Below are 22,923 nucleotides of genomic sequence, written 5' to 3'. Positions count from 1 at the left end.
CAACCGCAAGGGCTTCCACTCACTGAATGTGCAGCTGGTATGTGACCACCAGAAATGCATCCTGCAGGTATGTGCACGGTTTCCAGGGAGTATGCACAATGTCTATATCCTGAGTCGTTCGCAGATCCCTGCAGTCTTCTAGGGTCCACAGAGGCTGCAGGGTTGGCTCTTTGGGGACAAGGGCTACCCTTAGAGGCTGTGGCTGATGACACCTGTGCAGCGGCCTCAGACTGCAGCAGAATGACGCTATAATAAGGCTCATGCAGCAGCTCACAATTTGGTGGAGCAGGCCATCAGGATGCTGAAGGTGCGGTTCCGATGCCTGGACCGGTCTGGTGAAGCCTTACAATACAGTCCACAGAGGGTGTCGCGCGTCGTCGTCGGCTGCTGCGCCCTTTACATCCTGGCGCTGCAACGGGGTGAGGAGCTGGCTGAGGAGGAGATGGAGGAGCTGCACGTCTCCTCCAATGAGGGGGTAGCTGACAGGAATGAGGGCGAGTGGGTCCTCAGTGGTGATGACAACGGGAATAAGGTTCACGCACTGACTAGATGAGGCAGGCACACTCGGGAGGCCCTCATTGCTGTCAGATTTGAGGAGAATGATGACAACATGCAGTGAGGTATCTCTGTAGATGCTCACATCACAGTTGTGAATGTTTGACTCCAGTCTGGCTTATCTCAGCGCCAAAACCCTCTAGGAAAATGCTCCTGTCACAGAGATGCAGTGCAGGCCCTAATAGTCGCTCGATTGCAGGAGGATGATGACAACATGCAGTGAGGATACGCCATAGATCTTCACATGGCCTCTTGAGAATGTCTGACTCTTGTCTGGCCGAGGGCAGCTCACTTGTGCTCCATGCTCAGGAGCATTTCGGAGACGGAGCCATGAAGCTTTAGATGCATCTGATGCTGTGTCCGCTTTTAGCGCCTCAGCCCTTCAGGAGCTGGAGCACAGCATCACTGGTCGCAGATGCTGATATGATGGGGGCTAGTCCCACCTTAAAAAGGTGCTGAGAGCACACGGAGAGTACGAGAGAACTCTGTGGCACCTGCCCACTCCATTCTGGCAGCAATGACCAGCACTGCCGAGGTGCAGGCATCAGTAATGTTTCCAGGGAGTGTGAGGCTGGACCATCGCTGTGGTCTGATGGCCGCACAGAGCACAGAGAAGAAACCCTGGACTGAGACACCTGCCTTTTATCTTGTGTGGAAAGGTTTCACATCTGAGTGACAAGAATACTGCTCATCAGAACAAGGAGCCATAGGCAGGCAGACATTCTTGGGAATTTATTGACAATAGTGAACATTATGTACAAGTGATTAACATCTGTGCCCAGGCTGTGCAACTAATTCTCCTCAACTGTCCTAACCCTGCCATTAGGTCTTGGTGCTCCCCAGACATCCACAGCGGAGGCAGCCTGCTGACTGTGATGCCCTGTCTGTGATGACTTTGGTGGGTGTCCTCTGGAGGGCCGAGACTTTGAGGGCCCCGGCCTGCTTTCAGGGTCCTGCTGTGTGGCAGTGGCACCCTCCTCAGCCTGTGAAGCTGGGTCTGCAGAGTCACAGGAAGGGGGGAGTCAGATGGGCCAGTCACTCCCAGAGTTACCTGCTGATCCTCCTCCATATGGGTGCCCGAGGGCCCCTGGCTGACTCCATGAGCGGAAAGAGTAGCTGGAGTGAGTTCAAGCTGCTCAGCACCCCTCTCATGGCCTCAGCGATGGAGTTCAGCCTGCGCAGCAGTGCAGGAGTGAATTCCTGGACCAAGGTCTCCATGGCAGCCACCATCCTGCCTCGGTGGGTTGCAATGCCAGCGCTATCACCTCAGCCTGAAGACGGATGGACTCCTCCATAGTGCCTTGCAATCTGAGTGCAGCGGCCATCCCTTCCTGGCCTCCAACAGTCCTCCGAGTGCCGGAGAACTAGGAAGTCCCTGTCTCCGCTTGCTGTGGATCAGAAAGTGCGATGTACTCACCAAGTTGTGGTCCCAAGGCCACTCTAAAGCTAGGTCCCACCGAGGTGTGTGTCTCTGCACTGGTGGAGGGTGTGGGTGAGCACTGTGAGGGATTTCAGGGAGGGTGCATTCAGATTCCTCTTCGGAGGTTTCTTTGGAGCTTGCTTGGAGGCTCTGGGTCGTGTACTCTTTCTGCTACTTCCCAGATGTGCCTGTGAAAGCAAGGGGGGATAATTAGTTCATGGCAGTGGCCTGTGAAAGAGGTCACATCACTCACGGCATGGTTATCTGATGGGTGTTGCACTGCTGGGTCCTCGCTTGGTAGAGCAGCACGGCCTCACGATCAGCACAGGACCAGTCCCAGTCATCACCGGCCAGCTGGATAGTTCTATTTTCAAATTCTGAGAGAACTTTGAATTCCAGCATCCCTCCACCTGTTTGCGACCTTTCCCTCCTGTTGTGAGCCAGTTTGTCCTGCATGGATAGAGATGGGGAGAGTGTATCAGAACAGGTGCCGGGCCAAATGATAAGTATGCCTGGCCTGTGTGGGTGGTGAGTGGTTCCATGGACGGGATGAGGACAATGAAGGCGTGTGTGAAAGAGTGAATGGTGATGTCCCTCGCACTGGCAGTGAGTGAGGGCCCTGTGGGTGTGTGATGTGTTTGTGAGTGAGAGAGTTGGGAGTAATGAAAAGAGTGAGTTACCCTGGCTGAACGGAGGAAATCATTCATCTTTTTGCAGCACTGGGTGGCTGTCCTCTTCTGAAGGGCGTTGATGCTGACCACCGCTGCCACTACCTCCCAAGCCGGGTTGGTGACATTACTACTCATCCTGCAGCCAGGGCGGGGGTAAAGCACATCCAGGTGGACCTCCAAGGCATCCAGCAGTCGCTCGAGGGACCCATCGTTGAGGCAGGGGACTGCAGTCTTTTTGTCTTTGCAGGCCATGACATCCAGCAGTCACTCGAGGGACCCATCGTTGAAGGGGGGGCATTGCAGTCTCTTTGCCTTTGTAGGCCATGTCTCCCTGGCGATGAGCGTTTGGCTGGCAGCTGCCTTTTGAAGATGGCGGCCAGCATGATGCAACAGCAGGGTGATGGCAAGCAGACAAGTGTAAGCCTGCCCACCATAGAAACAGCATGCTGCACGGGAATAAATATATAATGAGGCGGGCTCAGGAAGATACATGAAAACCCATCATTTTCATCGGCGGATAGGACTCCAATTTTTGGGAAATTCAGCCCAATATCTCTTTGTGGACAATCCCAGCATCCCAAGAATCAATCTGGTGATGCTTTGTTGCATTCCCTTAGGCAAGTATGTTCTTCACTAGGTAAAGGGGCTAAAAGTGCATACGGTACTTCTGATACGATCTCACCAAAATACTACACAATTGGTGAGACACCTTGGCTGAGAAACTTGGCTCCATAGTGTTGCTAATTTCGTTACTAAAAGTACCAGGAGAGGAAAAAAATGGCAGGGGTCTGTTCCTGACAACTTACAGTGCGATCTGCACCAATCGTCATGCTTTGGATGGCAATAGTGTAAGCATCCCATACATGTATCAAAGTATGAAGGGAGGGCTGATCGTGTAGTGCGTCAGCATCTAATGGTGATCTGGTGACTCACCTGCCATTTTGGACCTCACTGCTCTAGTTAATGCCCTCTCTTAAGCACACACAGCTGAATATGGATTCATCTGCATAAAGGACATCCACCCAGCTCCCCAACCCCAGCACTATTTAAATTAAATACTATTCAACCTTCAACTGAGATGCTTTTGACTTCCTACTTGCTTCTGCAGAGTTAGTGGAAGCGCCGTGTTGTTGAAGGAGTTGATAAAAGTTCTGTAAGTCAGAAGGGAATTGTGCTGAACTTCCAGAAGGAGCTGTGTGTCTTTGAGTACACCCCTAACTATGCCAGTTGCTTCCATTCACTGGGACTATAATTGCAGTTCCCCTTGTATATGAACAGGAGTAGGCTATTTACCCTCTCTAAACGGTTCTGCCATTCAATGAGATCATGGTTGATCTGTGACCTAACTCCATATGCTCCATCTTTGCCCCAAATCCCTTAGTATCTTTGCTTAATAAAAATTTTTCAATCTCAGTTATAAAATTAACAATTGATCTAGAATTAATGGCCATTTGTCGAAGAGAGTTCCAACCATCTTCCATCCTTTATGTGTAGAAATGTTTCCTAATTTCAGTCCTGAAAGGTCTGGCTTTGATTTTTAGATTTCCCCACAGCTCTGGACACCCAAATTAGTGGAATAATTTCTCTCGATTTACCCAAATTGTTCCCGTCAATATATTGAAAACTTCAGTCAAATCATCCCCTAACCTAAATTCCAAGGAATACTTTATTACATTTCTAACTTTCCCCGTTCTGAAGAAAGATCATCAACCTGAAACATTGGATGGCACCTTGTGCTCTCGGTGGTGGCGAGCTTGGAGGTAAGAAGGGCATGTAAGTAGGTGGGATGGGGGAGTACCGGAAACCGGCCACCTTTCTTCCTCTGCCAGAATAAAATTCTGGGCAGAAGACCCATGATCGACCTTCCCGCCCCACTGCCTATTGAGGCCCTTAAGTGGCCAATTAATAACCACTTAAGGTTCTTATCCTGCCATCGCTGGTATTGACCCAGTGGTGGGGACCCGTGAAGATGAGGTGTGCACAGCAGGCAAAACAGTGCGGTCAGCTTGTCATTTCTGGGAGAAGTTCTCTCCATCAAAGGACTTGGTGTCTGATCGAGGGGCTCAACATCAGAAAGAGGGGCCCAGTGAGAACCCCCCCGACCATGTCCTTGCTGCCAAACACCCCTACACCCCTCTACCAGCAACCCCAACCCCACAAAATAAACCCCCACATTACTTACCTGTGGCCTAGGTCGCTCTCTGATCATGAGATTCCAGTAGTGTTTTTTTCCTGCAGCAGCCACATTCCAAGGAGTGTTAATTGGCTGGAGACTGGACTGCCAATCCTTCAGTTGGGGGGGAAGTTCTGCCTCAGAGTTGTCAGGCAACAGTGGCAGTAGCCAGGACTGGGACTACAAGTAGTTGCTATGTCCTGGAGTCCAAGACCAGGTAAGTGCAGGTGGTCTCATGGTGGGAGGGGAGATGAAGCCCGAGGGAGCTGGGGGTCTTGATGGAGAGGCTGGATGGGGAGGGCAGACCTTGTGCAGGGCTGCCGCATGCAAAAAGTAAGCATTTGATGGGGGTGCCCCCCCCATCCCCGAAGCCCAAGCAGAGTTTCCAGGCTCAGCTTTCCCCAGCTCCTGAACTCCTCCTGGCAGCCTCAAAATTGAGGCCAGGTGGGAAACAGCCCTTAAATGATCATTAATTGCCTACTTAAGGCCCTCAACTGGGGCAAGGGAGGGCTCGGCCTCACCTGTCCCACAATAAAATTGCAGACAGGTCCAGGAAGGCGGCAGGAAGGCCACTTGGAGAATTTTACTTGCACCCGCCCACCAACTCCTGTAAATCCAGCCCCTGGTAACATTTTGGTAATTCTACAGTGCACTCCCTCCAAAGCCAATATACCCTTCCAAAGGTGTACAGCTGGCAGTACTCAGCTGTGGTCTAACCAGGGATTTGTATAGCTGAAGCATGACTCCTACTCATTTGAATTTCTCTAGATCTAGTATTCAAGGTATAAAGGCCAGCAGTCCATTAGCCTTTTTGATTATTATCTGTACCTCTCTTATGGCATTTTCATGATTTGTGTACCTGGACTCTCAAGTCACTTTGGACAACTACAGTTTCTAGACTTTCATCACTTAGAAAGTACCCTGTTCTATTCTTTTTAAATCCAAGGGAGTCGGTGGAAGAAGGGGCTGGAGGTGGAAGAAGAGTCCGGAGGTGGAAGAAGGGGTGAAGGAGGCATCCATGCTCCAAACAGGCTCTCTGTAAGCCTTTCATCAAACTCTTGTTCCCCTGAAGAAATCTTCAGATCCCTGTTACTCAGCACCTTCCCCCAACTTATCACTCCTCTGTTAGGGACTATCACAACATCCTCCTGGCCTAAATCCTGACTTAAAAGACACAACGAAGCAATTATCCCATACCAAGTTTATTCAACACTTCCAGTAATCATACATTACTAAACTATTCTCCCTTTTGCATTCCCTGCAGTTCCTGTCCTGTGGTTGCCTTTGTGTTCCTTTGCAGTGTTATCCCTGTGGCTGTAGCATAGCTGGTGGAAGACTGCTGACTTTCAATGGGGGAGACTGTAGAAGGCTTTGCTGCATTTCCATGAGCAGTTCTTTGCCTCAAGGGCCTGGCTTTGGACTGCATTGCCTTGGCGTGGGCAGCACTAGTCTGAGTTGGCTAGCTGACAGACAACAGCAAGCAAACTCGTGAACTGGCAATGATGGGTGCATAAATGCTGTCATTTTTTTAAAAAATCCTTTTGTTCTTTATTCTTTCATGAGGTGTAGGTGTCGCTGGCAAGGCCAGTGTTTGTTGCCCATTCCTAATTGCCCTTGAACTGAGTGATTTGCTAGGCCATTTCAGAGGGCAGTTAAGAGTCAACCATATTGCTGTAGGTCTGAAATCCAATGTAGGCAAGACCTGGTAAGGATGGCAGATTTCCTTCCCTAAAGGACATCAGTGAACCAGGTGGGTTTTTACAACAATCAATGATAGTTTCATGGTCACCATTACTGAGGCTAGCTTCCAATTCCAGTTTCATTAATTTAATTTAAAATCCACCAGCTGCCGTAGTGGACTTTGAACCCATGTCCCCAGGTCATTAGTCTAGGCCTCTGTATTACTAGTCCCGTGATATTACCACTATGCTACCATCTCCCGAAAGAGGAGCAACTGCCATTGCCGTGGGGCAGCGCCCCAGTGATCTGAGTAATCTGCTAGAGAACAGAGTGGTGACTGCTCCAAGATCCAGCAAGCCCCGCCAGTGTGGCGAGGTTTTTTTTTTAAAAAAAGTGGTTTCTTACATTTCCTATCCCCAATTAAAATTTCTCCTATCTGTCTCTAAGTGACCTACTATTGTTCTTATTCATCGCTGCCTTTTTACATGCCTGTGGAACGTTTTACAATCTGTATTTATGTTTCTAGTTAGTTTACTCTCATATCCTAATGTTTTCCTCATCAAGTCCTTTGTCATCCTTCATTGAATTTTAAAGTTCTCCCAATCCTCAGACTCATTATTCTTTCTGGCAACATTTTAAGCCTCTTTCTTTAATCAAATTCTATCTTTAATTTCTCTTGCTAGCCACAGTTGGACCAATTTTCCTGTGGGGCTTTAATTCCATGAGGGAATGCATAATCACTGTAAATTATGAATTAATTCTTCAAAATAATTCTTTACATTACCTTGCACTGGCGATTGTTGAAATAACCAAAATACTGCAATATAATATACAGAAGAGGACTGCTGCAATTAAATCTACTCTCAATCATCAATGAAGATTCGCAGGAGCCCCAGAGCTTGCAAAATGGCAGGAACCTGTAGCCAGGCATGGCGCCAAAACCGCAGAAGAAGCCGCAAAGCAAGAATCATTCCCAATCACCCAGAAATCAAAAAAAATACCAGAGACAATCAGACATGGGAGGATGCAAAGCTCAAAGCAATTCTCTTGAGCATCTGTGGCAGTCAAGCTTACAACCTTACTCACAGTCTCTCAGCCCCAAGTGCGCCTGGCTCCAAATTGTTCAGTGGGCTCATGGATTTAGCGAAGGGCCATTTTCAGCCAAAACCATCAGTCATTACACAAAGATTTAAATTTAATATGAGGGCCCCAGGTGAATCGATTGTAACTTATATTGCTAAGTTGAAGCAATTGTCAGAGCATTGTGATTTCGGAGTGACCTTGAACGACATGCTATGGAATTGGTCAGTCTGTGGCGTGCGCAACGACACCATTCAGCATCAATTGCTGGCAGAAGTCGATATACATTTTAAACAAGCAATGGAGATAGTGCTGGCCATGGAATGCACAGAAAGAGATTCGCAGGGGTTACAGAGCTTGCAAAATGGTACCGCTTACCAATTAGGGTGGGTACCTGCAGCCAGGGGTGGCGCCAAAATCACAGAAGCAGCAGCGAAGCAGGAATCATTTCCAATCACCCAGAAATCAAAAAAATATACCGGAGGCGATCAGACAGCAATCCTGAAGTTGAAATGTTACCAATGTGGGGCAACCACACTCCTGAAACATGTAGATTTAAAGAGGCCAAGTGCTATTACTGTCACAAAAGAGGACATTTGATAAAGCAGTGCAGAGCTAAGTCCAGACAGCCAAGTAACCAGCTGGTAAAGATGTTAGAAGTACATAATGTGAAAGAGCCTGAAATAACCTGATTCTAACATTCACTCTCTTTTTAATCTTAAAGCAGCCAAGGCAAATCCTATTACTGTCACACTCCATGTATGTAGGTGGATACAGGGGCATCAGCCACAGCAATGGGTGAGTGCACATTTCAGTACCTGAGAGAAGGTACCTAATCCTTAAGCTTGGAGAGAATTTCTGCCCAGTTGAAGACTTACATGGGGGAAGCCATAAAAGTAAAAGGCACTGCCATGGTGCCTGTGAGCTATGGGCGGCAATCAGCCCAGCTCCCAGTAATTATGATGTCTGGGGAAGGACCAAGCCTTCTGGGCCATGATTGGCTAAAAGAAATCAAGTTAAATTGGTCCGAGATTTTGCAAGTGCGGGCAAGAGTGCTGGTAGAATTGTTTAAAAAAATGACAGCATCTTTCTTAATGAATCACAAAACATCAAAGGCTTGCAAGCCAAGATTTATGTTGATTAGGAGGCAACTCCCTGATATTTTTAGGCAAGACCAGCACCATATGCCTTAAGAGAAAAAGTGGATGCTGAGTTAAACAGGTTGAACTAGGCATCATACAACCGGTTCAATTTTCGGAATGACAGCACCTATCATCCCCGTACTGAAACGAGATAAGACTGTCCACATTTACAGCAATTCTAAGCTAACAATTAATCGGGCCGCCAAGCTGGATAAATATCCAATTACAAGAATTGAAGACATGTAGGCAAAGCTGGCAGGAGGTGAATCCTACACTAAGTTGGATATGAGCCATGCATGCCAGCAACTCGAGTTGGATAACACATCCTGGGGATATGTCACAATAAACACACACAAAGGCTTATTCCAGTGTACACACCTGCCTTTTGGCATGTCCTCAGCATGTGCAATATTTAAAAATGATGGAGAGTTTGCTACAGGGATTACCCGGGTTGTAGTACACCTTGGCTATGTCCTCAAAACTGAGTCGACAGAGGCCGAGCATTTAGCAAATTTAGAGGAGGTATTGAAAAGGTTTTTGGAAGCTGGAGTCCGCCTAAAAAAGGAGAAATGCACTTTCCAAGCCACCATGATAACCTATCTGGGGCACCATGTAGGTGAACCAGGATTAGCCCCCATGGAAGAAAAGGTTAAGGCAATAAAGGAGATGCCTTCCCTCAACTATCACCAAACTCAAATCATTTTTTAGAATGGGAAACCACTACGGGCAATTTTTACCTAAATTATTGACTGTACTGGCCCCCTCGCACACATTGCTGAAGAAACACCATTGTTGGTCCTGGAAGGCTCCACAGGAGGCAGCCTTCAACAGAGTAAAACAACCGTTGCACTCGTCAACCTTGTTAGTGCACTTTGACCCATCTAAAAAATTGATATTGACCTGCGATGCCTCTCCACATGGTGTTGGAGCAGTATTGCCCATAAAATGGATGAAGGCCAGCATTTATTGCCCATCCCTAATTGCCCTTGAGAAGGTGATTTCAGAGGGCATTTGAGAGTCAACCACATTGCTGTGGGTCTGGAGTGACATGTAGATCAGACCAGGTAAGGGCAGCAGATTTCCTTCCCTAAAGGACATTAGCGGGTCGTTTGGTTTTTACGACAATTGACAATGCTTTCATGGTCGTCATTAGACTCTTAATTCCAGATTTTTATTGGTTTCAAATTCCACAATCTGCCATGATGGGATTTGAACCCGGTCCCCAGGGCATTACCTAGGTCTCTGGATTACTAGTCCAGTGACACTACCACTACACCATCCAACTGCCCAAAGTCACTGCATCAGACAATGGGGCCATACTTACAAGTGTTGAATTTCAGAATTTCACCAATCTAAATGGCATTAAACACATCCAAACTGCACCTTGCCACTCAGCATCAAATGGATCAGCCGAAAGGGCCATTCAAACTTTCAAGTTGGGACTAAAAAAACATTATTGGGTGGAACCTTGGAAACCAAAATCTCACGCTTCCTTATTAACTACGGCATGGCTTCACCTGCAACAATGGGAGTTTCACCAGCAGAACTGCTTTTGAAGCGTCATCTCAGAATGAGACAGAGCCTCGTATTTCCAAATTTGCCAGGGAGGATAGAGAAGAACCAAGGTAATCAGAAAACAAGCCACGATTTGTATTGTAGAGCCCAGAAATTTAAAGTAGGTGAAGCCGTATGTGCAAGAAGCTCCAAGTTGGATCCCAGAAATTATTGTCTGTAAGACCAGATCACTTTCATACCATGGAAAGCTGGGTCATTCATGAACACATAGATCAGCTGAGGAGCGGGGAGACACCTTCACAGTGAGCGTTACCACCAAGGAATGTTATCGAACCCATAAACACCGAAGTACCTGATCGACCTATTATAGACGCAACTGATGGTTCCATTCAATCAAATACTGATGAACTGTGCCAAAAGAGGTACCCGCTATCGATGTTCTTGCTGGTGTTGGTCCTGTAGGAGAGCCTCAGGCTCTAGAATTACACCGTTCTACCAGGAACAGAAAACCCCCTCAACGACTTGATTTGTAACAACTGGACCTATGTATCTAAGTGTATAATCTGAATTTAGTGCCAGTGTGATCATTCCTAAGATTTTTGAAATTGTTTTCTATTCACCTGTGTAAAGTAATTTGTGTAAATAAGGAATGTAAAACAAGAAATTAAAGGGGGAGGGATGCAGTGATTGTTCCTTTAAGACCAGCCTTACTGAATAAGGATCACGTGGTCAGAACAGCCAATCAACACCGAGCACTGGGGAGTTTATAAGGGGCAGAGTTTTTCAAGTCTAGAATGTGTATTATAGCCTTGCCAGAAGCCTGCAGCTAATCCAGCAGCTCTGTAAATAAAGTTTGCTGTTCAACTAAAGAAGCCTCTCGGTCCAGCTGTGGTGACCGAATGGTTAAGGTGTTGTACATGAATGTTGCACGTGGGGTTCGGTGTGAACGTTCAAACACTGCTCGCAGCCTCCATGATTGAAATGATTATCTTCTTCCATCAGCTTTCTAACTCGAGAAAGCATTTCACTCTAAAAGAGTTAAAGAAGCCTTTCAGTAGTACATCCCTACAATGAGGCATTCAAACCAAAGCACCATCTTCCCTCTCAGGTGAACGTAAAAGGTCCAACGGCACCATTTTGAAGATCAGGTAGCGGTGTCCTTATTTATTATTTATTGTTATGATCCCCAGCTGAGGTTACCACTGGACAAACCTGATCCCAGGGTGGAACCCAGCTTGACAGATCCTAACTTTTATTTGTTTGTTTAGACACATGGAGAAGGGCTACTGAGCAGAGTCACCAGAGTCAGTTAATGAACTTTTATTACATTTATTATATTAAACATTTATTAAACAAGAAAGGATGAACTATATTACAATACTCCTTCACCCACAACTATACCTTTCCAGATATATACAGATTTGGAAGGATTACACAAGTTGCAAAAGATATCTTATACTCTAAAGTTCACAGTAAATACACAGTCTATGTAAACCATTTGGCAACCTTGGTCAGACACACCACACTTTGAAACCAGGCGACAGATACCACCTCAACCAGATGCTATGGATCTCTCCTCAACTGTCCCCAGATGCTTGTCACGCCAATTAGTCTCTCTGAACTCCGTCTTTTGCACAAGGGTTTCCAATCTCCACTTCAAGATCTCACTTTGGAATCTTCTCCCAAACCAACGCTTTCTTTCAGATACCTCCTGCAAAGGGTCACTTCCAGGATTTCGAACTCTTCTTCTGATGTATCCTGGGTCATCACATGCATTCAAGCTTTCTTCCATTTACTCTCTCTCACCGACTCAGCTGTCAACAGCACACAGCTGTTTCACATGCCCGTAGCAAAGAGTTACAGGTCTTCAGTTGTCTCTTTGGACCTTCTGGCTTCTCAAAAGCCTTTATCTCTTTAATCTTGAATCCTTTCTTTGTTTATTCTTAACAGGACCTTTTCCAGGTTCCTGTCCTTCCTTTGACTAGAAGGTCTGCTTGGAATTTTTACCTGTTCCACTCCCCTGGATTCTTGGGGACTTTCTTCTTTAGCTTGGGACTTGCTATCTGTCTCTTCTAAGTTGCTTCTGCTTGGCAGCTGTCTTCAAACCCAACTGGACATGAACAACTCCCAAACCAAACTGCTGTTTCTAGTTTCTTGTGTGTGTGTCTGCGGGACCTACCTCCCTGGATCTTTGTTGCTGGGCCACAGCCCGGTTTTTCTACTCTTGTGTTCTGATGAAGAGTCACACGGACTCAAAACGTTAACTGTGTTCCTCTCCGCAGATGCTGTCAGACCTACTGAGTTTTTCCAGCTATTTTTGTTTTTGTTTTCTAGTCTTGTGTTTGCTTGACTTCTCTTACAGTCGTAAACTCTCATTAGAAATACAGGTACCTTTTAGAGTGAAACTAAAACTTACTTGACCTTTTCTTAACACACAGATACACAAATACAAATCAAACCTAAACTTTAAAGCTAAAACTCTTTTCTAACACTCACAAATACAAGTATAACGTACTTAAACTATCTCTATTTCCTAATATTATCCCTCAAGCAACATCACAAAATGCAGATTATCTGGTAACTATCACATTGATGTTTCAGGAGCTTTCTGGGTGCATATTGGCTGCTGTGTTTCTGACATTACAGCAGTGACTATACATCAAAAGTACATCATTGGCTGTCCTTTGAGACACCCAGTGGTTGTGAAAAGCACTACATAAACACAAGTCTGCCTTTAGCATTTGACCGAGTGTAGCATCAAGGAGCCCTAGTAAAACTGAAGTCAATGGGAATCAGGGTGGAAAACCCTCCATTGACTGGAGTCATTCCTAGCACAAATAAAGATGGTTGTGATTGGAGGCCAGTTATCTTAGCCCTAGAACTTTGGTGCAGGTATTCCTCATGGTAGTATCTGAGGCCCAGCCATCTTCAACAGTTTCATCAATGATCTTCCCAACATCATGATGTCAGAAGTGGAGATATTTATGATGATTGCACAGTTAAGTTCCATTCGCAACTCCTCCAGGTAATGAAAGAGCCTGTTTCAGCATGCAACATGTCCTGGACAACATTCGGACTTGAGCTGATAAAGTGGCAGGTAGCACATGTGTCACAATGGTGCTGGATGATGATCATCTCCAACAAGAGAACACTTCACCATCTCCCCTTGATATACAATGGCTTTACCATCACTGATTCCCCCTCTATCAATATTCTGGGGGTTAGCATTGACCTGGACCGGCCACATAAATAGTGTGGCTACAAGAGCAGGTCAGAGATTGGGTGTTGTGTAGTGAGCAATTAACTTTCTGAATTCCCAAAACCTGTCCACCATTGACATGGCACAAATTAGGACCATTATGAAATACTTTCCATTTGCCTGGATGAATGTTGCTCCAGCAACACTCAGGAAGCCTGACACAATATAGGACAAACCAGCCAGATTGATTGGTATGCCAGTTGGACCACCTTAAACTTTCACTCCCTTCATCACCAACGTACTGTGGCTGTAGTGTGCACCATCTATAGATGCACTACACCAAGGTTTCTTTGACAGTACTTCCAAACCCACAACCTCTACTCTCTAGAAAGACAAGGGTAGCAGGCATACGAGATTACCATCATCTGCACTTTTAGCCCCTATTAACACACCAGTCTGACTTGAAAATATATCACTGCTCCTTCACCATTGCTGGGTCAAAATATCTTCCTTCCTAACAGCATTGTGGGTGTACCTACACCACATAGACTGCAGTGGTTCAAGAAGGGAGCTTACCACCACTTTCTGTAGGGCAGTTAGGGATGGGCAATAAATGTTGGCCATGCCAGAGATGCCCACATACACAAAGGGCTGTATGGCCATCTTCTGTGCTGTATCATGATTATTTGAAACATTTTTGCTTAAATTCTTACAGGCAGAAGAGCCATGATTTCTTGTACGAGTGATTAATGATACAGTTCAATATCATTATAGTCACTCTGGTGAGTCTGAGTTTCTGCAAATATATAAAAACATTTTTCATGAAGATGATAGCACTTTAATTATATATATTCATAAAGATAAATGTGCTTATATGGAATCAATAAGTAGTGTACACATATACATGTAGGCTATTTTACTTTTACATTACCTCTTGTCTGATGGTTTCCTTTGGTAAAGCATTGATTACAGTCAGGAGGGTCTCCAACCAAGCATTGCTGACCACTAGCCAAAGAAGAAAACATTGTGAACTTTGACAAAGTAATTTAAAGCTATTGGTTTAACATATTGCAAAAATCAGTTCCATTGTCTAATCCTACAGCTAATGCAAGAGCCCTAATTGGCACATGTATAAAAACTCTTGCATTTTTACATCCTGTAAATAAATAGCCTTACGGTAAAGAAACAAAATAGTTATATTTGGCAGTCCTCATTAGGCTGTCAAGCTGAGCCAAGTAATAAAGGCGGCGCTTATTATTACCAGAAGAAAGTCCCAGTAGGCTTAAGAACGTAGCTTTGGAGCTTTGAATGTATCTTAATTTTCTTTATAATACTTTTAACATGCATTTCTACAACCAACGATAGTTCTTGGGCAGCATGGTTCTTAGAAATGAATATTTGGAAACAGTCTTTAGCAAAGTAAACAGTGTTTCAGGTATACATACATAAGGAGGTAAGATTGCAGGGACATAGTGAGGGAACAATAGTTGCAAAAGTGTTACATCTGTTGTGAAGATATAGGATATTAATTTATAATGTAATCGGTTGGATATATATGAACTTTTTGAAATAAACATTTTTCCTAAGCAAAGGATACTGGCTTACAGCAGCTTCTATGTTGCATTTTTGGACACAAGCTGCTTTTATGAAGTCTATGGCGCTCTCAGAGAGAGGTCATGTAATACAGCTCTTGGGTGTAAAAGATACTGGATTTTATTAGTCAGAGAGACTGCCATAGGGGCATTAGCCTGACCACATCTAACTTTCTTCTGAAATCCCTGTCATTAAAGCTCAGCTGTTTGTGATTTGAAAAACCCACCAGAAGACCTCATTGCTGCAAAACCAAGAAGTCGTGAAGAGAAAATTCAGAATCAACCAGCCATGAATGCAGGGTGACTGTTTTATTGTAGAAAGGGACCCTTCAGCTATAAGCAGGATTCTGGACAATCTGTGAATATTTTTTTGTCTGGCTTTACTTGATGCTTGGCCAGGTTTTTGAGCTTCAATACTCCGCAGAGTTTGTTTCTTTTTGTATGCTTGGGTGTGTGGCGGTGGTGGTGGGGGGGCGGGGGGGGGGGGGGGGGGGGGGGGGGGGGGGGGGTGTGGCTGCGGTGCAGTTGTGGGTGTTTTTTTTTTTTTGCATTGATGGGTAGTTGAACATATTTGTACATTTTAAACCTTCTGTTAATAATTTCTGCATCTTTACCAGAGTGAGATTTAGCAATAAAACTAACTCTTTAGCTGTTACCTTAAGGAACCTGGTTAGCTTATTTCTTGCACTGTGTTATACATAGGCCAGAATATTGGCAGAATAGGCATGTGTCCCGACGTCATCTTGATCTGTCGTTCAGCGGGCGAGCGCCTGCCGAACTGTCAATGGCCTATTAAGGCATATTAACAATGCTGCCCGTCCAACGTTAAGGTTGGTGGGCAGGCGAAAAGCCCAAGTGACCTTCACGTTTTTCAGGAAACCTCATCCACAGGTGGCATGAGGTTTCCTGAAAGTTTTATAAAATAATTAAATTTTGCTAAATTCACAAACATGTCCCAACCCCTGTGACACTGTGATATGATGGGACACGTTTAAATAATTCTCTCCTCCTTTATTAAAACATTTTACTATCAACTTAATCTCCCTGAGGCAGCTTCATGCCTCAGGGAGATTGCTGCGTTCTTTCGCGCACATGCATGAAAAAGTGCAGGATCCAACACTCCCTCCTCCAACCCCCCACCCCCCAACAGAATGCGCTGAGCGCTACTGGTTGCGTGTTACATTGGGTGGGCCTTAAATGGCCCACCCACATAAAATGGCAGCGTGCATCCAATCGCGGGCGGCGATCAGCTCTGCGCCCAGGCCACCCAACATAGGTAGGATGCAGCCCATAGTTAAGTATATATTAAATTGGCAATATCACCTCCCTTATAAAGTTCTTACTCTGTTATAACCAACTCAGGAGTAGGACAGAGAGAAATTAGTTCACCCCTGCTAAGCTGGTCATAATACATCCCAGATGTAAAGTTTAAAGCAACAATTTTAACTTCAGATATATTATTCAAATATAATTAAAGAAACATCACATCTGGGCTTGAATTATTGTTTTCATGTTTACTTTAGATGTGGCTAGCTAATGTGAATTGTCCCAAAGAAAAAAGGAAAACACAAAATGAGAAAAAGCCACTTTTCAATAAGCCTTCTCTTTATACAGAGGGTCAATCTACTCTGCCATGGATTCTATCTAGTTAGTTAGTCACCTGAGGGAATGTGACCAAATATATTCCAACTTATACAGTCAAGTCAACTCTGGAATATTTGTCCATGCTACATCTCAACAAAGTAATCCTGTGTCGACACCCTCACTCCTTTCTTACAGGAGCCATTGTGGATTGTTTACTTACATCAATTTATAACTTTACTTACAACCATTGATCCTTCCCATCAGATATTAGCAAAAATTATTTCAGTTATTGGAAATTACATGCAATACCGTAATACTCAACTTGGATTTTAACTACAGAAATCTTTTCGTCTCTCCACCCTTTCATCCTTTAAAAATTGTCAGGAAACTCATCTTTGACCAAGCATTTAGTCGCCTTCCTAGTAACAATGTCTTTGGCTCAGCATCCATTTTTACCCCTAATTGTACCACTGAACTGCCTTGGGACTTTATCTGCATTAACAACATTATAAAAATGCAAGCTATTTTGAGATAAATATATAAATATTTGTCTAAATCCACAACTGACGTGTTACATTAAAATATACTTGTGCATTTGATATTGATGTTTCAAATAGCAACACAAAAAAGTTATAGTTCACAAACCTTTTACTATTCTGCTTGCATGTTTTATCATAATTCTTCAGAAAAAGGTATTTGCAAAGTTATAGCAGAACTGATTTTTAGATCAGCAATTCTTTTGTTTAAAAGACTAAAAGCCACATAATTGAATTTGATTAATTCTATCATAAACATGTAATGCTGAAGGCTATGGCTCAGCATTTTAGCTTAATAACTAAACTGCAATGAACTGACCTGTGTCTCTGTGATCCAGGTTTGCCAATATGATTGGGAGAAAGGAATGGATATAAGCTGCAATGGAAACTAACTCTTCTTGCAAGATGGTAAGGAAAGAAACTGCAGCAGCTAACTGCATCTCCACCCCCGCAACATGCAGTACCTCCTACAATAGAGAAGTCTACATGAGAAAAGATTGTTTATTCACTTGCTGGAAAATAGCTTGGTTTCACATCATTTTCCAGACATTTTAAATACATATTTAAAGAAAGAGCATAGTATGATTACTTAGCATTTTATTCAAACTTAAAGAAACACTTGGTATTGATGGTTCTGAACACTAACATTTTATAGCAAAATGTCCTTTCTAATAAAATCTAAATGTCAAAAATAAGTACTGTAACTATGATTTTTAAATGCTGTTATGCAATCTACATATTTTGCATTTAATATAAACTTGTTAGACATCAAAGATAATATTTTAAAATAGTCATTGTAAGCCCACGTAAGTCATGTATATATTTATTTTAGGAATTCTAATAAGCTACTACTGTACCTGCAGGTGGAACATCGCAGAGTGCTATCTCACCTGTGGGAAAACTGAAACCTTTCCTTCTTAATTGCATAAATTGGGATTCATTTTAACTGTGTGAAACAAACAGGTCTTGCATATCAGGGCCATAAATTCTACTTAAGTACTTTAAATTGCTGGCAAGTCAGCTAAAAGTCAAATGTGATAATGAACATCAAAAATCAAATTATTTGGAGTTCAAGTAATACAGTACCAGTTAATAATTTTTTGAGACTTTTTTTTTAAAACTTTTGCTGTCCATATATTGATGCCTCACCTATCAGGTTAATTGAAAAATAAAGGATTCAAATGTTGTATACTCATCTATGGTCCTTTTAACAATTAGAGCTACTAAGCAGCATTACAAATTATACATTTTGGTTATAGCTTATTACTGATAACAGGATAAGCGACATGGGCATTGGACTTTTGTAAGTGCATTAAACACTTTTCATAATTGTAGATGAATTAAAAGATCATCTACATTTAAATTAACACAGATTTAGGTGATTTGTCAAAGAGCCAAACTCAACATGAGAAAAAATGTTTTTATACACCAAGTGGTTACGATCTGGAATGTACTGCCTGAAAGGGTGGTGGAAGCAGATTCAATCATGGTTTTCAGAAAGAGAACTGGATAAGCACCTTGAAGAGGAAAAAAATATACAGGGCTACAGGGACAGGATGGTGGAGTGGGGTTAGCTACGTTGCTCTTACAAAGAGCTGGCTTGGACTTGAAGGGCTGAATGGCCTCCTGCTCTGCAACCGTTCTATGAATTCTATGATACACTATTTGTTTATTTATGATGCTTCAAGCATCAAGAGTTACATATAACCCACCCAATTTCAAAAAGGCTAGTCATTATGTATTAATTTCTTTAGATATATTTGAAAGCAATTCAGTCTGTATTGTGCACATAAAAACTTATGAACCCATAATTGTATTATAACAAATAGAAAATTATTTTTAAAATTGGCAGGGTGATATTTCAAGTTATATTCTTGTAGTCAGATATACATTTGAAGTGGAAATATTTGCATAGCCTTTGGAAAGAGCAAAGGAGTGAGACTAATTGGTTAGCTCTTTCAAAAAGCTGGCACAAGCATTGACTGGATGAGCTGAAGGGCTTCCTTCTGGGCTGTAAGATTCTAGTAATCATGCAGTTCCTAATGCCAGAAGCAGTACATAACCAAATAAAAACTGACTGCTTACCCACAAAGTAATTGGTGTTAATTAATTTTATGGCATTTAAATGAATTGATTTGTTAGGTGTAATATGGTGTACTTCAATAAGTCACAAATATTAAAGTTATTTAGAATTATTAGAAAATGCATGACACTGCCTTCACAAAAGGGAAGCATCCAAAGGTAGTTCTATATCAGCTGGCTTGAAGGGAGCCTGTGGCTGACAAATATTCTGAAATGTGCAGCCAAGAGAAGTCCCTTGGTATCATTTACCACTGTCCACTTTTTAAACTGGAGGTAACTGGGAGTTGAGTTCCAGCAGAAAATCTAACAAGTGCTTCAGCAGATAGTCACTGGCACTCGCTAATAACGAGCACTGTTCTTGATGAATATCAACAAATACCAAACACATTTTATTTTTCTTTTGGGCGTGCTTCACAAGTGGCATCTAGTAAATAAAAGATCAAAAACGTGAGAAGTCACCAAATAATTTCAATAAGCATCAATGATGCATGAGACTTGTTACCAGTCAGCACCAAGCATATTATGTTATGGTTACAATTTGGTGCTACCTCCGAGGCTTAATTCCAACAGAACCTTTCTAAAGCAAAAATGCTTCAAAGAATCATAGAATGATTCAATGATACATCATCCCTGTGCCAAAACTTTGGTAGAGCTCTCCAATTATTGCCACTATCCTGTGCTTTCCCCATAGCCCTGTAATTTTTTTCACAGCTATGATAGTGCAGTGGTTATTATCAGGTTTAGCAAACTAGAGAACAGCAGTTCAAAACTGACCATGGGCAGTTTGAGAATTTAAATTGAAAAAAAAAAGCCTGAAAATCAAAATGCCAGTATTAGTGAGGAGCCTAGATAGAGCTTAGCAGAGAGGTCAATAATCAGTTGTCATACATTTAAAGTAATCAGTAGAAGGATTAGCATTGAGGAGAAATATTTTCACAGTGGGTGGTGAGGCCTGGAACTATGCTTGAAAAGGTGGAAGAGGCAAAAATCTTCACTACATTTAAAAATAACTTGTATGTACTAAAATCTACAAGGCTATAGACCAACGCCAGAAAGTGAGGTATAGATATTTTTTGGCCAGCACAGAAATGTTGGGCAAATGGATTCCATCTGTTTTGTAAATCCTTATGAGTCTATGAGGACTTCAGCTCAATGCCTATGGTGACATGGGTGGGATTTGAAGTACCAATTACATTAAGATCCCACAACCGCACCACATCCTTTTCTGTTTAAAAGTAGCAATGATTGAAGAGCTAAACAGTCCTAAGGGAATAAAGTTTCAAGCATTTTTAAAATTCCAACATTTCAGGTGCCAACTGGTACTTTGACATTTAACTATCTAAATATATCTACAGAGGTAATAGGCACTGCACAGAATTTGGTGCCTTACCAGTGATTTTAATACAGATGAGTAATGATTTCTGAAATAGGTGAGTGGTTGGATCAGATATGCAATGTTGCTAACAGAACATTAGTTGATTTCACATGGCCTTTGCAAGGTCCATTTTAATGGGTACAGGACCATTTTCATGTCATTATTTTCAATTAAGCAAAACTTGATTCTTTATAAGTTGCAACTTACTCTAATTTTTGGCACCACCCTTCGAATTGTCTCTGAAGTATTCTGTCGCATCAGGTTTGGTAGATTAACAACAACACTGGTTCGCTGCACATCTTGACCAGAACTGCAAATAAAACAATTGCACTTACACCTACAAACTGAACATTAGGCAGATAATGCAAAAGAAGGTTGTGTGTGCTTGCAGACATGAGAAAATAAGTTATTCCCATCAAAAACAGGCATCTTATAACGCCACATTCTGTTGATTGATGAACAAACCAAATAGTAAATGGTAATTCAGTTTAAGTACTGTGTTTCTAAAATTGTGGAAAAATTTGTCAGCAGATCAGGCAGCTTCTGCAGAGAGAGAAAATCAGAATTCTAATGAAAGGTCATTAACCTGAAAAGTCAACATTGTTTGTTTCTCGATCGATGTTGCCTGACCTACTGAATATTTCCAGAATTTTATATTTTACTTTAGATTTCCAACATTGGCAATATTTTTCTTCTGAATTAATTTGCCAGTACATTTTGTCAACTATAACTAGAAATGTCATTTTAACATTACGGTTAAGCATTCAATCCCCTACAGCTGTTAATTCACCTTTATATTTAACTAAATTTTATATTTAACTATCCTTAAACTGGAAAGGATCACAGTAAATTGCCACTCAATATTCTCAATTGAAACTTGACCTGTGAAATAAAGAGCAATTGTCACTGAATCACAAAAAAATAATCTACTGAAGGGGATCGCAAACCACAAGGACAAAATAATCTTGCAATTGATTTGTTTTCTACTTTAGTGACAGCTTTCCAACATTGACAAATCACTATTGTAGAAATCGATAATGTTCTTAAACTAATGACAGTAACACAGCCATTTGAATGTTGCAGATATCTTCATTGAAGCAGTGCTACAGGTCTTTAAACCTGGCAGGATCTACCTAACAATTATTTGTTTTTAAAGAAATTTGCTCATATGTTTCTAATATAGGATCTTAAGAAAATATTTAAATGATCAACAGTTCCATTTAACAAGCATATTGAGAACAGTAACTTTGTGTTCTCTACCAATTCTATCAAAAGTAAGCTGCAAGTGCTAAACATTCAAAATGAAAACAAATGCTGGAAATGCATGTGCTAAACTGACTGCTAAAAGAAAAATGCCTGTTAAATACCACATCAGCTACTGACAACATTAACATTGCACAATCTCATTTAAGTGTCAGCACAATTAATGATTTTTAGCACCCAATTCTTAGCATTAATTGTTTTTTATGCTATTTTCCTCCTGTGGCAACCAGAGGCTGGCAGTGATTAAAATGAAAAATTCTGTACATAGGCCTAAATGTTTAGCCCACAGTCTAAACACCCAAGTTTCTTATTACTGGCCTCAGAATACAGAATTGATATTACTGTTGAAATTTCATGATTTCTAACATTTGCCTAACCAAAAAATCTCAGAAACATAGAAAGACAAGAAATACAAGAAAGAAAAGAAAGATTTACAACACAAAAGGAGGCCAATTGGCCCATTGTATCCATACTAGCCAAGAGTTATCTGGTCTAATCCGACCTTCCAGCTCTTGGTCCATGACCCTGTAGATTATAGCATCTCAAGTGCATATCCCAGTATTTTTTAAATGTAGTGTTTCAGATTCTACCGCTGTTTCAGGCAGAGAGTTCCAGACACCTGCCAATCTCTGTGTAAAAGAATTTCTTCTCATTCTCCTCTAATTCCTCCACCAATTACTTTAATTCTGTTAAAGAAAATATTTCTTTCCTATCCACTCTATCTAGGCCCCTCAATTTTATACACCTCAATTAAATCTCTCCTCCACCTTCTCTATCCCAAAGAAAACACACCCAGCCTATCCAATCTTTCCTCATAGCTAAAATTCTCCATTCCTGACATCTTCATAAATCTTCTGCAACCTCTGCAGTGTGACCACATCCATCTCTGATGCAGTGACCAGAACTTTATGCAGAATTTTACCAGGTGTTTTAGGCAAAGTCTTGTGGCAAAGCCTTCTTGCTCTATTATGACTCTAAGCCTCAGCTATACCATCAGCAGGGTATCCATTTTCTTCACAAACTCTTAAACCTGGCATGCTATAAATGAACTTCCAA

General features: G+C 42.5%; 1 protein-coding gene across 1 annotated transcript in view; it reads right to left on the bottom strand.

The window, feature by feature from the left end:
• ppp4r4 (protein phosphatase 4, regulatory subunit 4) overlaps window positions 1-22,923 on the bottom strand; it is a 163,599-nt gene that overhangs the window by 58,913 nt on the left and 81,763 nt on the right. Inside the window, exons 3-5 of the mRNA XM_041214211.1 lie at window positions 20,812-20,914; window positions 17,467-17,614; window positions 14,367-14,440 (exon numbers count right to left, since the gene is read on the bottom strand). Coding sequence (XP_041070145.1) covers window positions 14,367-14,440; window positions 17,467-17,614; window positions 20,812-20,914 — 325 coding nt within the window. The remainder of the gene's footprint in view (window positions 1-14,366; window positions 14,441-17,466; window positions 17,615-20,811; window positions 20,915-22,923) is intronic.

The sequence above is a fragment of the Carcharodon carcharias genome, chromosome 20, assembly GCF_017639515.1.
Source record: "Carcharodon carcharias isolate sCarCar2 chromosome 20, sCarCar2.pri, whole genome shotgun sequence".
In the NCBI taxonomy this organism is placed as follows: domain Eukaryota; kingdom Metazoa; phylum Chordata; class Chondrichthyes; order Lamniformes; family Lamnidae; genus Carcharodon; species Carcharodon carcharias.
The sequence above is the reverse complement of the archived record's forward strand: the minus strand, read 5'-3'. Positions and strand labels throughout refer to the sequence as shown.